Source organism: Colossoma macropomum, unplaced genomic scaffold, assembly GCF_904425465.1.
Source record: "Colossoma macropomum unplaced genomic scaffold, Colossoma_macropomum, whole genome shotgun sequence".
Classification (NCBI taxonomy): Eukaryota; Metazoa; Chordata; class Actinopteri; order Characiformes; family Serrasalmidae; genus Colossoma; species Colossoma macropomum.
In genome coordinates, this window is record NW_023494806.1 from 19,302,328 (window position 1) to 19,316,661 (window position 14,334).

Consider the following 14,334-nt stretch of genomic DNA (forward strand, 5'->3'; position numbering starts at 1 on the left):
GAGTTTGCATGTTCTCCCCGTGTCTGTGTGGGTTTCCTCCGGGTACTCCGGTTTCCTCCCACAGTCCAAAAACATGCAGTCAGGCCAATTGGACATGCTGAATTGCCCCTAGGTGTGAATGTGTATGTGTGAATGTGTTTGTCTGTCTGTCTGTCTGCCCTGCGATGGACTGGCGACCTGTCCAGGGTGTATCCTGCCTTCCGCCCAATGACAGCTGGGATAGGCTCCAGCACCCCACCGCGACCCAGAAGGATAAGCGGTTTAGATGATGGATGGATGGATGGATGGATGCTCCTTAGCATTACTGCATTAGCTAAAGAAAGACCATCTCTCTCTCTCTCTCTCTCTTTGATATTGTGCTGAATTGCTATATAAATTAATGAATGAGGGCTAAATCCCACAGCCGCTCTCAGCTTTAATACTTGGCTCTGCTTATTTCCTATGATGTTTTTTGCTGCAGCAAAGAGTCAGGAGGACAGGAAAGGTTGCAGCAAGCACCACACAGAGCACAGCACAGAGGAGACCAAGGAAATAGTCTTATATCTGTTAAATGTATCAGTTGCATTTGGCCCTTTGGAACAAGCCAAACAATGTCTTGAACCCACGGTTGCCAACGGTTAACATGGTGATGAACTCATAGTGATATGATGATTGGTCTACGTGATCATACAGGTGCCAAGGAATAAGTAATTTTACAGCATAATTATGAGCCCATACACACTACTAAAGGAATACTAAAGACCAGAGGGTATTTCACAAAACAGGATTTCTCAATTAGGCAGATAATTTAAGCCCACAGATGTGGATTGTCCTTTGGGAATGTCCCTCAGCTCTTTTCCTATTGGACAGACTTGATTTTAGGCTTAAGTCAAACACCTTCCATGGAAAATGTAATATGTCATGACAAGCAGTTTACTTTGCTCACTTTATTGAGAAATTTAGACACTTGTACAAAGACCTTTACCAATCGGAAATCTGAATCTGACTTTTTAATTAGCAGTGGACTTTAACTGTAAGAGTGTAGATCCAAAGGTCTTATTCTCTTAGAGTGATGCTGAGGACTCAAGAGAATCCTGTGTTTGGTGGATATTAATCCTAAAGTCTGGCTAGGGTAATGGAGAATAGTTCCTATATGAATTGTATGGAAGACAAATGAATGAATAAGCAATGAAGCTAAAAGACGATAACCCAGATTTTTCAGATTGTCAGTTTGAGATCTTCCTGAATAATCCACATGCATAGTGATTGTGTGAGATATATATGATGTGTATAAATGACAGGGGAATATAACACATATCCACTGGAGCAGGAATAATTGTAAAACTTGGAACAGAGTACTAAAAACCCTTTCTTAAAAACAGACTAAATGAGGTAGGGTGGAGTCAAACAATAAGGCTCAGGGTATCTGTTACCACGGCAACTACAAGAACTCCTCCTCTTAACTTGGTTGAGTTAAATGATGCTTCATTTAGCTGCTTTAACATAAAGATTTCACATCACTACGAGCAAAAGCACTTTACTTCAGCATCGTAATCTCTAATCATGCTTGCAAGCTGACTTCGCTGAAAATACCCCAGTCCTTCCTCTTCTTAAATACAAATAAACACACCCCGCTGGATGGGACTACTGGTTTAAAGCTGTTTGACTCTTTATTATGGGGAAAGGATTGGGACCGACTTATTTCAAATGGAGCAAAAATAAGACTCCTGAACAACAAGGCTAAACTAGTAACAGCCCTTTGTTGATGCAATTGCATTTATTTAGGACAAACAAAAAACTGGAGCTCAATCAGCACTTTCATTCTAACTAGCACGGTAAATTGAGCTGATGTATATTAATGAATTACAATATATTTCTACAATGGGTGTCCTAGTACAGTAATTATTCAAATAATTAAAATAAAATTCATTAATATAATAATACAGCATGTTTCAAAATGAGTTATTTGATGCAAATAATAGTGACACAAAGGAAGACTGCATTTGTAATGTAGTCTTTCTAAGTATCCATCTACATGTTGACAGAGTGAAAACTAAGACCCTGAGGATGAGACAAACTGTTGGAGAGCAACTGTCAAAGACATCACATCAAAACAGTTTAGTGTCATAGACATAAAGGGCAGACTAAAGTGAGACCAGGACTGAGTTGGGAGAGCATGAGACCAAGACCAGGTCCTCAGAGATGCTGTACCTTTTCAATTCAACACTGACTATGCTATTTGGGAGCACCTGTAAAATTGAAATATGAATGAAATATGCAGTTGATGAGTATTTTTAAGTACTGATGATAGATATCCATGGTATATACTCAAAAAAGCTTACTGTGGTGTAATTTATCATAATAATGATAGACTGTCATATAGACTGCTAATTATGCATAATTCTCATCTTTTGATGCAGTACTTAACTTAATTTCATGTTAAGTTTTTCATTTAAGAATTTAAAATTTCAGTTTTTTTGTTATTCAATATACTTCCAATGCACACATTCACTTCTAATTTACACATAAACTCTTTTGACTTTGTTCTTATACAAAGTGAAAAGTACTTATAAATATAAACAAAGTACTTATATATAAACAAAAACTATATATTCATAAGCATATGTAAAGGTTACATACAAAGAACTCAAGATATGAATAGATATGAATGCAGCAAAAAATATATTCACAAGCAAATTGCACCTGGTGTTATTATAAAAGGTGTTACCATTGGTTAGGAAGCTTTTACACCACAAGTAGCAATCATGATGAAAATGAAAGAGTTTCCTAAAGTTCTCAGGGACATTATTAAACAACGCTAGAATGGAAAAGGCTGCAGAGCCATAGCAAAGACCTTAAACATTCTTGTCAGTACATTTGGTTCAATAGGCAAAGTTCACGGAACCACAACTAATAGTCCCTGGACAGGTGCAACAGGCAAAAGTTCATACCATGCTCTCAGACTAATGATAAGGAAAGTAAGACAAAAGCCACCAGTCACTTAAAAGGCATTGCATGATGACTGGGAAAAATAGCAGGAACCACAGTTACACAGAGAATAATAATCAATGAACTGCACTGCAATCATTGCATAATTCAGCTTGTCGTATTTGGAGAAAGAAGGTTTGTGTAGATGATTTCAAGAACATCATGCTGATAGTAAAGTACGAAGATGGAACATCAAGATATGGGGCTGCTTCTCTGCATATGGTACTGGAGCATTACACATCATTGAAGGAAACATGATTGGAGCAATATATCGGAGAAGCTGGATGTTTCAACAAGACAATGACCCCAAATATGCAGCTAAAATAACTCAAGACTGGTTTCTAAAAAAGGAAGGTCAAGGTGCTTGTATGACCTGTCTTATCTCTCCTCTTGAATCACAATGGACATTTATGGAGGATTTTGAAATTACACATTTTGAAATAAGTCCATCAGAGATACCATCATAACCTTAGGAAATTGAAGACTATTTGCCAAGATAAATTGGCCAAAATTGAACAAAAATTCTGCAAAAAAAATGACTTACTCCTTACTAACATCCTTATAGATGTCTCAAAGCTGTAATAGCCAACAACGGCTTTGCAATAAAGTAGTGTTATTTTTTTAAACATAACTTTGGTTTATGCTTATAAATACATACGTATGTATATATGTGTAGTTCATACACCTCCTTGTTTCTCATTGTCCATTTTATCACCTCCACCTACTATACAGGTGCACTTTGTAGTTCTACAATTACAGACTGTAGTCCATCTGTTTCTCTGCATACTTTGTTAACCCTTTGTTAATACTTTGTTATATATAAGTATAAGTATAGAGTCAAAAGTCCACAAAATGTATGTAAATTTCAAGTGGATATATGCACTGAAAGTATATTTAATAACAAAAACAAAAGTGGCTGAATACTTGTTTTCCCACATTGTATTTTGTTGCAACTTTGTCTACTTTGTCACATTTAGAAATGTGCTAGTGTATTTCAGGTTGTGCTTCAGCTTTTTGAAAAAGGCTAATAAAAATGGCTAAAGAAATCTGATATCAGCCAGTTGGCTTTAAAGGAATCAGAATTGGCCATGAACATTCATGACAGGTGCACCTCTAGTATTTACTACTCAAGAACATGATAAGTTCAAAAGTAGACCTAGCCAAAAAACAAGATCATGAGTCTTGAAAATGGCATAGGTCTCAAATACAACTCAGGAACTTGGATGAGGATTAAGTTGAAAAGAGTAACTTCTACATTTCTACATTTCTACTTAACTATAGTCCTAAAGTAATTGATCTAATCATTGAGACGAAGAGAGTTACTGTAACTTTATCCAACTTATTACACTGCACAGTGGTTAAGCAGAGGATATATGAGCAAATGTTGTTACAAAGTGCTGACCACTTGAAGAATTATAGATCTTACCCTCCCCCCTTTATCCTGCCTTGTTAGATTGACCTCAGTGTGGATCTATTTCAATCAGATCTCTGATCTCTGTATTTGTGCTGCAGGAAATTATGTAAGGGCAATCAGATTAAAAATCCTGAAGAAGGATTAGCACGTTTGGGCTGAGGCTGACCTGAGTGGGAGAAGCAGGAAAAAAGAGATGTTTTCACATTTACAGGTAAGATCTGTTTGGACTGTGCAAAAACATCACAATCTTAATTTAAAAAGTAAAGCATGACCTGGTGCTAAAAGCTGGGACATGCAAACAACAGTTATCTGTGTTTCTTATAGAGTATTTTAAAAAAATGTAAAATTGGGTCTATCTTTATCAGAATGCTTTCCCTAAAAATTTTCATGTGGCCAATAATAAAGGAATGCTAGTGTGGACTTGTTCGCCTCATTTTCATTACAATATGCCTCTCATTCATTAACAGCTTTAGATAATGAATTAGTATGCTAATAATTTTTAAATAATAATAGTAAATTATCCTTAAAGTTAAAAGGGTTAACAACAGTCTGCATATCCCTGCTTTTAGCACAGAGTCAAGATTTACTTTCTAAATAAGCAAATAGCATATCTACACCTTTGTGTAGTTCAGAGGGCTGCTTAGGGCTATTCCATTCTCATTTATGGCTACAGCAAACAAGCAGAACTAGAGATGCTCTGTTAGATCAACTCCATATTCTGGAGTCCATATTCGGGTCCATATTCTACTGGGGCGTCAGCTTAGAAAAAACAGACGTGGGAAACCTAGCACTTCAAACAAATGCTTTTGGATTGACCATATCAGCAAGGAGGATCGGTTTCTCAGCCATCTGAACAGTCAGGATAGCAGGCAGGTCATCAATAGCCATGTAACTCTACATGAGTACAGTAGGCATGAACACTGCACCACTACCCCTTAACCCAGCACAGAATATGACAAACAACACATTTTTAACCTCTTATTGACCAGGGTATATTTTGGTTTTTCCATCTGAATTTACATGACCAAATCGTAAGGCAAATTATTCAGTAACTGCATGAAATAAATGTAAATTTTTATTTTATTTATTTTTTTAAAAGCTCCCCTTGAATTAACTGAAAATGTGTTTTAAGATCTGTGGAGAAGGGGGCATGGCCGAGCATCGAATGCAGGACGGAGAACTAAGCCCTGAGACGCAACCTCTCCGCAGGATGGGCCACAGAATGTCCGCTGCCCCAGTAAATGCACACATCCAAGGGCACATGCTCTTGGCCATGTGCGCCGCCAGTCCTCCCTTGGGGCTGCATCCTCCTCCCCAGCGCAGAGGATCTCCTCACGGTGGCGTTCCTTCTTCCGCTTTCTCTTACACCCAGCACACCACACACAAGGCTGCTGCTTCTGTATGTTGAAGCTCCAGCTCGCCTTGACCTACTACGCCGTTGTTGTGTTTTGCCACACCGCCTCTGGCCTCCAGCCGTGCTGCAGCATGTCGATGACCAAAGCCGGTAGCAGGACGCTACACTACGTTTTCCTTTATTCCGTCATATTTCCGTCATACTTAATTATGGCATGATTGATTTCCAACCAATAGGATAGACTTTTTCTGCACCTTTAAGAGTGATCTATGATCTATGTAAAATGCAGTCTAGTGGGCTGATCCATTGTAGGCTGAAAAGGCATAGATATGAAAATGCATTTGTTCTTGCAGCATTATAAAAACAATTCAAAACAGCTGTTTTGCAGTTTTGTTCCAAAACTTTTTGAAAAACATTGTTTAGAAGCTACATCAAACTCTTTATTTTAAAAAACTGACAGCATTTGGTTTCCCATAAAAAGGACCCTTTAATTGTATAAATCATGTTTGGTGCTTTTTCAGAATTGTAATTGTTATCCTTAAATAAGTTCTATATATGTGTGTATATGTACATTTAAGGGGAGGAAATAATAACAGCAGTATTTTTATTGACTGACGGATTTCTTAAATTCTCAGAAAATGACCCTTTGCTTCAGCCCACTTCATGTGTTCACACTGCATATACCCACACTACACACTCTCTGTCATTTATTTCTCTCTTTTAAGTCCTTCTAACTCTCTCTTTCTCTCTCTATCTTCACTCACACTCACACATACACAGACACATACATTCACTCAACTAAATGAGTTCTGAATTGCAGAGTTCAAGCAAGCTCTACAACAGGCTATAAATATGAGTGAGTTTTACGGTGCTGCATTCTGCTGAGTCATTCATACACAGAGGTCCCTCAGGGCCACAGGCAGAGTGACAGAGTGACAATATTAGGAAATAAAACAGCAGCCTAATGCAGACCTGTCTGACAGGTGAGCAGAGGGAGCTGCGAATAGCTGCACCAATGAAGTGGAAATGGATCTAACTTCATTTAGCTGGACTGGAAAAAAAAATGGATGGACTGCTGCTAACTCTGCAGTTAGCTGCATCCTGTAACCAGGATTAACACTGCATGACTCCTCTAGAGACACTGAGCAGACTTGAGCTTATTAACAGCATCCAGTAAATACACATTTATGCCTTTCTAGTAGAGATTTTAGGTTGAACAGACCAACAGCAAAAATCCATTTCCGCTGCCTAACAGACCTCTTTGTGGAGAATAATACTTGGTGAATGTTGTTGCATTTGAAGACTAAGAAGAAACACAGAAAAGTAGTTCTTAAGTCAATCCTCAGGGATGGTCCAGATTTTTGCTCCAAACTAATTTGCAACACTGTAAGGACTAGTTTGAGAACGACTGACTTAGAAGGTAAGCACATGACAAGAACGCACTTAAAAGGGCATTCCAGGCTAAAAGTGACTTCTAAAATGTTATTTGTCATGTTATGCAATGTTCTGTAGCACATGTTTTCATTCCACAGTGTTCTCTTACAATACCCAGCATACATCAGAAAACAATTGGGAACCCTTCCATGGTGATAAAGAAGTGCATCGATGTAGATATTATATTTTTGTAAATTTCCTCTCACCTTTAAGATATGTCATGTGAAGGTGGTTTTCCTAATCTTTAAACCAGTAAATGTCACTCTCCAAACTATTATTGCACCACTGCAAGAGGCGAGTAGGCAAATTTACGACAGATGCAGTGATGGTTAAAGTTTTCATTTTGGCCCATTGCCCCTTTAACTATCATTTTCAGTCTTATACACAATAACCCAAACACCATATTACAGTGAAAGCATCTCAGTTCAGCATCCATATCCCAGTGTGTTCTGCAAAGAAGAGAAAATTATACAAAAGAACAAAAAATTTTTCTTAAGATTGTATGTCTCTCATTCTGTTGCCAAGTCAATATAAGAAAAGCAAAGTGTATAATTCCACCCCATACTGAGAAGCCAGTAAGCCATAAATTGATTGGCTTCTCTCAGACACATGAAGTGTAATTTCCTTTGGTGAAGCTGGTGATGTATATGCACATAGTAGCTGCTTGTCAGCAATGCAGTGTACTAGGATGTGGCCATCCACATACTGTCACGTGCTGGTGCGAGACATAATAATGCCATTCAAGTTTGAGCCTTTAGGCTTGTTTTAGAAAGAGATAGGGTCTGGATACCTGATATAGTAAAAGTAAACAACAGCAGCAAGTTCAGCACAACAAGCATTAGATTTACATTCAATGTTTACAGCATTTATCAGACACTCTTATCCAGAGCGGTAGGTCAAGGCAGTGTTAGGAGTCTTGCCCAATGACTCTTATTGCTATAGTGTAGGGTGCTTGCCCAAGCCAGGGATTGAACCGCCAGGCTATTGAACAGCCAGTAATCACTGCTCTGCCCAGCCCAACCCTTCCCATTACACGTACGTGCACCCACTGTACTCCCGCACTTTACTTGCATAGCTGGACTTTGAATACCTATCCAAAGACAATACTCTCCCCCTGCGCTTCCACTTAACTTCCTGTACCTTGCACTTTACTAAATACTCTGCCACCTACTGTACCATCTTCTACCTCCACACCTAGTGTGATTATTTGCACATCCACATAGCATTGTAATATCCATTACTATATATAGTATATAGTTGATTACACCCACCCTACATTCCCAGTGCAATATTATATGTCTCGGTGCAATATTATTATTTTTAAGTTATTGTGTAAGATTATATGTATATATTTTAGTTAAATTGGTTTTATCTATTCTTCTATCCTATCTATAGTTTTGTTTATCTATGTGTAAATACTGTTCTCTGCATAATTTGTGGAACTCGCACTCAAGTTTTTCACTCACCTGTGTCCCTGTACTCTTGTGATGTGACAATAAATCTGATTTGATTTGATTTGATTTGAACCCCAGTCTACAGCGTAGATGTTACCCACTACACTATACCAACCACAAATCATACCCTGCAGAAACCAACAGTAATTATTTGATCTATGTGATCTATGTGTGCTTTTGATTAGGGTCAGTGTGCAAAATACCATTAGGCCCCCCATGAACCTCTGTCTTTCACACCTTGATTGGAATAACAGCAGAAATATTCGATTCTTAATCTGTGTCACAAGATTAAGATCACAAGATTGTATCACAGTGTGAAATCAAGGACCACTAGGCTAAGTGGCAGTCAGACTTGTACATGGTTATGTACCACTTCCTTTCACTCCATTAGCACCCTCTGTTTAACCATTCCTTTACCAGCTCACTGGAACAGATTACTGTTTAGAACTGCTTCTGCTCATTTGTACACACTGTAGAGTATTGTATTTTTCCATTATTATTTTGTAGGTTTGCATTTCCATACTACTAGTATGTTTGTTTGCACCGAATAATACAGTATATCAGTACTTTATCAATGGCACTAACAAGGCACTAAGAATGTTCTTGTATAGTGAAACTCACTTTTTTGTGCATATGACAATAAAGAACTTCACTTGCACTTCACTGTCCAGTATGACCCATGTCTTTTCTTGCTTTTTCAAACAAGACACCATTGAGGATTCAGCAACACTTTTAATGAAAAAGCTTGACATGGAGGTCATATCATTCTGAATTAAGACTTTATGAATGTGCTTTGCATTTTTTTATCGTCTAACACCTGTGGTGTTACTGTGGAAAATTATTAATTGCCACTAGACAGTGGTTTTCATAATTCTGAATGCAGTTGTTCATTACTGGTAATGAAGGATGTTCAGACCGTAAAATAAATTGATTTGCTATTCCGTACTGCTACATGCCTTATTATTAATCAGTAATCATTTCCTGTGTGCCTAGTCCAAGACAGTGAAATTATCACAGACAAGTGGTGATGAACTATGTGATGTAATTTATCAGGACTTGTCATGGTTTTCTGGAAGTGCTGCCAATCCTTCCACTTCAATAGCCTACGCTGTACTAAAATGGTCCATATAACGGATTTTTTCTCACATTTTTGAAATAAGTTGTTTGATGCATCATGCATCATAAACTTGCCCTATATAGTTTGCATGTCTGATATGCTCTTGAGTTGTCCTACCATGTTAAATTCCTATATACTCTGTACATTTAGCAAATAAAGTGATTCTGATTCAGAACATTTCAAGTTTCAAAACCTACCATTTATGCCCCAGTCTGGACTGCTTTTTGAGCACAGTAACAAAAACAGCCATTTTTAATTGTAAGGGATAAAGAGACATTGGAAAACAGAACATGACTGTTTTTGGTACATAAACCTCATAAATGTTCATATAATGGACCAGAAGGAAAAAAGGAAAACACAAGAAAAATAAAGATATGGGCCTTTCCAAAAACATACATTCAATAAAAAAACAACATACAATGGTTTAAAGGTTCAACTACAGAAAGCTTAAATTAGCTTCACATTATAAACGTACAATAGATGTTATTCATACATCACACTTGACGGTCTAAATGCAATTAAGAATTATGTATATTATGTATATTTTAATTTCTGAGCACGTTTTATTGTACTTTTAAAAGGTGGTAATATCTTTTTTCTGGTGCTTTTCCACCATTCCGTCACAGGTTATATGTTTCTTGAACTAATGCACTCTGATCTGCAAACATTCAGGAAAATATTATTAAGTCTTTGTTTTTGACTTCTTATTCATGCCTGCGCATGTCACCACTTTGTGCTATCAAGATTCCCATCCAAATCAGTGAACCACAGGCCAGACAGACATCTGCCTCAATGTTTTGTTCCACATAGACAACTGGAAAAGTCAACCAAACCAACCTGTAAGTAAAAATTGAAAAGCTAGACTGGACTAAAATTAATGTCTGCTGCTATACGAGACTGTAAGATAAACAAATAAGCTTAACTGAAGCCAAATGTGAGGACCGTCCAAAAGAAAAGTCCCTTACCTCTTAAACAACTGGAAAATTTTGACTTTGGCTTAAGGGAAACTGCATTGACTGGCATACAAGCAAGTGTAAATAGTACACAAAATAATAGCAGCTGTGCAGTGCTACTGAATAACTCTGAATAAGCCAGAATTCTTTTGAACACCTAGGGCCAGTTTTGCAGACCCTGATTAAGCATAAGCCATGACTAATGGGAATTTCCAGTGGTGATTTACCACTGTCTCTGCAATATAGTCCAATACACCTACCAGATATGCTTACCATACAGTCCAATTCACCTACCAGATACACCTACCAAAAAGGTGCACTTTGTACCAAAGATGCCATGCTTGATACTGAGCACCTACGTGGTAGGTGTACATGATAAAATGGCCAGGGAGTGTAGGTAAAATGTATGCCGACCTAATAAACTGGCAAGTCAATGTACTTCAAATACGCACTGTCTGGGAACACAATGTGAAAAAATATTGCCATGGTTGCATAAATTGTGCAAACATATAGTGCATTTGTACTGCAATTATACATCAGATTACATGTAGCACGATGTAAAAATTTCATGAACTTGTTTAAGAGACAATAGTAGAGAAGGTGAGAAATAGATGGTGAAGATGTTTTGTTCGAGGGAGACACTAAGACATAACTCCTCATCGCACAACACATAAATCATGCTCCTAAGGAGGCAGGAAAAGAGAAAGAGAACGTGCTGGCTCAGCATCCGACCAATGGAACCAAATAAAGCACAGAGCCTATGCTGTCTTAACACTGAACCTAACTAAATCTGTACTCTGCGTATGTAAGAAAATTCAAATAGTCAATAGCCATGCACCACTAAAAATGGGGGGAAAACAGCCCAATGTTGTGATAAGTTTGTTGAAATTACAACAAAAGTAAGTGATTTCTTCAAATTTCATTCACACAAAGTCATAGAAAATACTATGTCCTCAATTCCGCCCCATTCCTAAACTCCTTATTTGCTGTGAATTCTCTCAAATTTGCTATCGTGAGGCAGTAAAACACTCTGTTAACCAAGTCAACAGTCTGTTGAACACAACATAAAGTGGTAGCTGTTCAGATTTTGACCTTTGTCAAATATGTGTAGAGTAAGGTATGGAGTATAAAGGCATAAGTGAAACACTTGAGAGCCTATAAAAGTCTCTTAAGCATTTAAAACAAAAAACTCAAAGGGAAATGTGTGTGTATGCATGCATTTTACTGAGTCAGAAGGCTTCACTGAGACACTTTAATTAATAGTGTATTTAAGAAACATGGCTTTATAAGTAAATTTTTAAGATGAACTTCATCTAAATAAATGTCTTGCTTTTAATGAAGGTGAACTGGGCCAAGATATAGAATGCAGTTCAGCATGGTTCCATTCCACTGTGTTAACATCTTTACTTCAGTCAATCTACTGGTGTCTCAACATGAGACCTGTGATCTGTGTGCAGAGTAGCACACAGAACTTTAGCATGAAATTTTAAAGTCAAACCATCAATGACTGGTTCATTAAAATATATGTGTTATATTCAAATATATGTCTTTTTCTGAACTAAAATTGATTGCTCGATCATATATTGTCAAATCATAGCGACCCTTCCTCAAATGATGAGAAGCTCAATAGTTAGCAATTAACTATTTTTATGCTGTTTTTTAAGAATAGATAAACATTAAACAAAGCAAGACAAAAATACAAACACATTTACGTATAACTCCAAAGAGCTAAGTAAAAAAAAAATCACCTGAAAAATAACTGAAAACTCAATAGGGCAGATCTAGTGTGGATTTGACCCAAGCAGTTAAGCCAGCAGAGGGATAGATAGATAGATAGATAGATAGATAGATAGATAGATAGATAGATAGATAGGTAGATAGATAGGTAGATAGATAGATAGATAGATAGATAGATACATACATACATCATACATACATACATACATACATACATTTTTATATATGTACAGGAAGACACAAGGACAAAACGACAGTCCTTCAATGGCTAGACAGACACACAGACAGACAGACAGACAGTCCGGAGAGGCTAACAAGTAGACCAGAAAGATAATCAGTCAGACAAACTGGCTAACATGATCAAATAATGCTACACTTAAAATACTCTATAAAAATACTCTACAATATCTCTATAAAGTTCAATTGACAGCACGTAAATAACTGAGCAGAGACAATTATCATGATTCAACATTTCAAGCTTTTATTCAGCAACGTACTCCTGACTTGTCTCACATGTAGATATAAATTCAAAGTATCACCGTTTCGTGGTTGCCTTTGGTTCAGAACAACGAATTCGTCATTAATGGAGAAATCAGAGAGAGAGAGAGACAGAGAGAGAGAGAGAGAGAGAGAGAGAGACAGAGAGAGAGAGAGATAGAGAGAGAGAGAGAGAGAGAGAGAGAGATTATCGATGGGTATCCCACCGCAGATACACGCATTCAGCCACCCTCACGGTGAGCTGCTGTAATAGAACACTCTGCAGTGTTTTCCAGGGGAAAAGGGGGATCACGGCCCGATCTGCCAAAGCCACCACAGGACCGCTCAACAGCACAATGATGAACAAGCTCTCTAGAAACAGCAGCAGACGCCATGCACTCATACATGGTCTCATTAGTAGACTTTATTTGTAGACCACATTTAGAGACAACTGCCCCATCACCTGGTTCGTGACCTACGCTTATGAGCTGCGCTTGCATGAGATCTAAAAAGCTGTCTGATCTAAGCATGCATCCTCGTTAGGCTGTACTTTTCCTCCTTGCGCCTCACGTGCAGCAGAGTGTGTTTGCAGCAGGTGCGATTTTCCCCCGTGTCCCAACACCTTGACTCAAGACAGAAAGGTAGGGGGCAATGCCTCTTTCCTCGTTTTCCTACTGCTCTTCCCTTCCCTCGTTCCATCTCCCCCGACTTTTTCATTTCCCTACCCCCTCCTTACCTTGCGCTTCTTGTCCCGCGAGCGGCTCCTCCTCTTCGCCCTCTCCTCCTCCTTCTTCTCCTCCTTCTCTTTCCTCTCCTGCTCCGCTTGAGCCTCTAAATCCTTGTTCTTGCGCAGGTGTTTCGCGGCTTGTGCCATGGCGCCGCCGTTTTGGCCAGCTCGTGTTTGCTCTTGCTACTAAAGGGAAAGACTCGGCGGAGTGCTGGGTCTAATGCTGGTGAAGGTTTTTTTTGCCACCCGAGAGCGCAGCAGCGTCGCTTTTACGCAGCGCCGGAATGAGCCTGCTCACCCTCCTCCTCCTGCTCTCTCTCTCTCTCTCTCTCTCTCTCTCTCTCTCTCTCTCTCTCTCTCTCTCTCTCTCTCTCTCTCTCTCCCCCCCTCTCTCTCTCTCTCTCTCTCTCTCTCTCTCTCTCGTACTCTTCTGCAAGCTACGCTGCAGGGATTTCTCAGGCAGGCAGACCCACGAGTAACGATGTCCAACTCGTGAACGAATCGATTCTTTTGAAACCTCGAACCGTTTTATTTATATACGTTCGTGTCGTATATATTATCACAATACAATCGTACACAGTAAAATACGAACAACCTCACTGAATCCTCTGAGGTTTTCTATTACGTTGTGCGTTTCCGATCGGACGTTCGAATCGCACAGTTCAGATGAACCGGCTCCCTAAACTGAATCGACCTAGCC

General features: G+C 38.6%; 1 protein-coding gene across 1 annotated transcript in view; it reads right to left on the reverse strand.

Moving 5' to 3' along the window:
• ank1a (ankyrin 1, erythrocytic a) overlaps positions 1-13,928 on the reverse strand; it is a 136,523-nt gene extending 122,595 nt beyond the window's left edge. Inside the window, exon 1 of the mRNA XM_036599212.1 lies at positions 13,644-13,928. Coding sequence (XP_036455105.1) covers positions 13,644-13,781 — 138 coding nt within the window. The 5' untranslated portion in view covers positions 13,782-13,928. The remainder of the gene's footprint in view (positions 1-13,643) is intronic.
• Between the last annotated feature and the right edge of the window lie 406 nt (positions 13,929-14,334).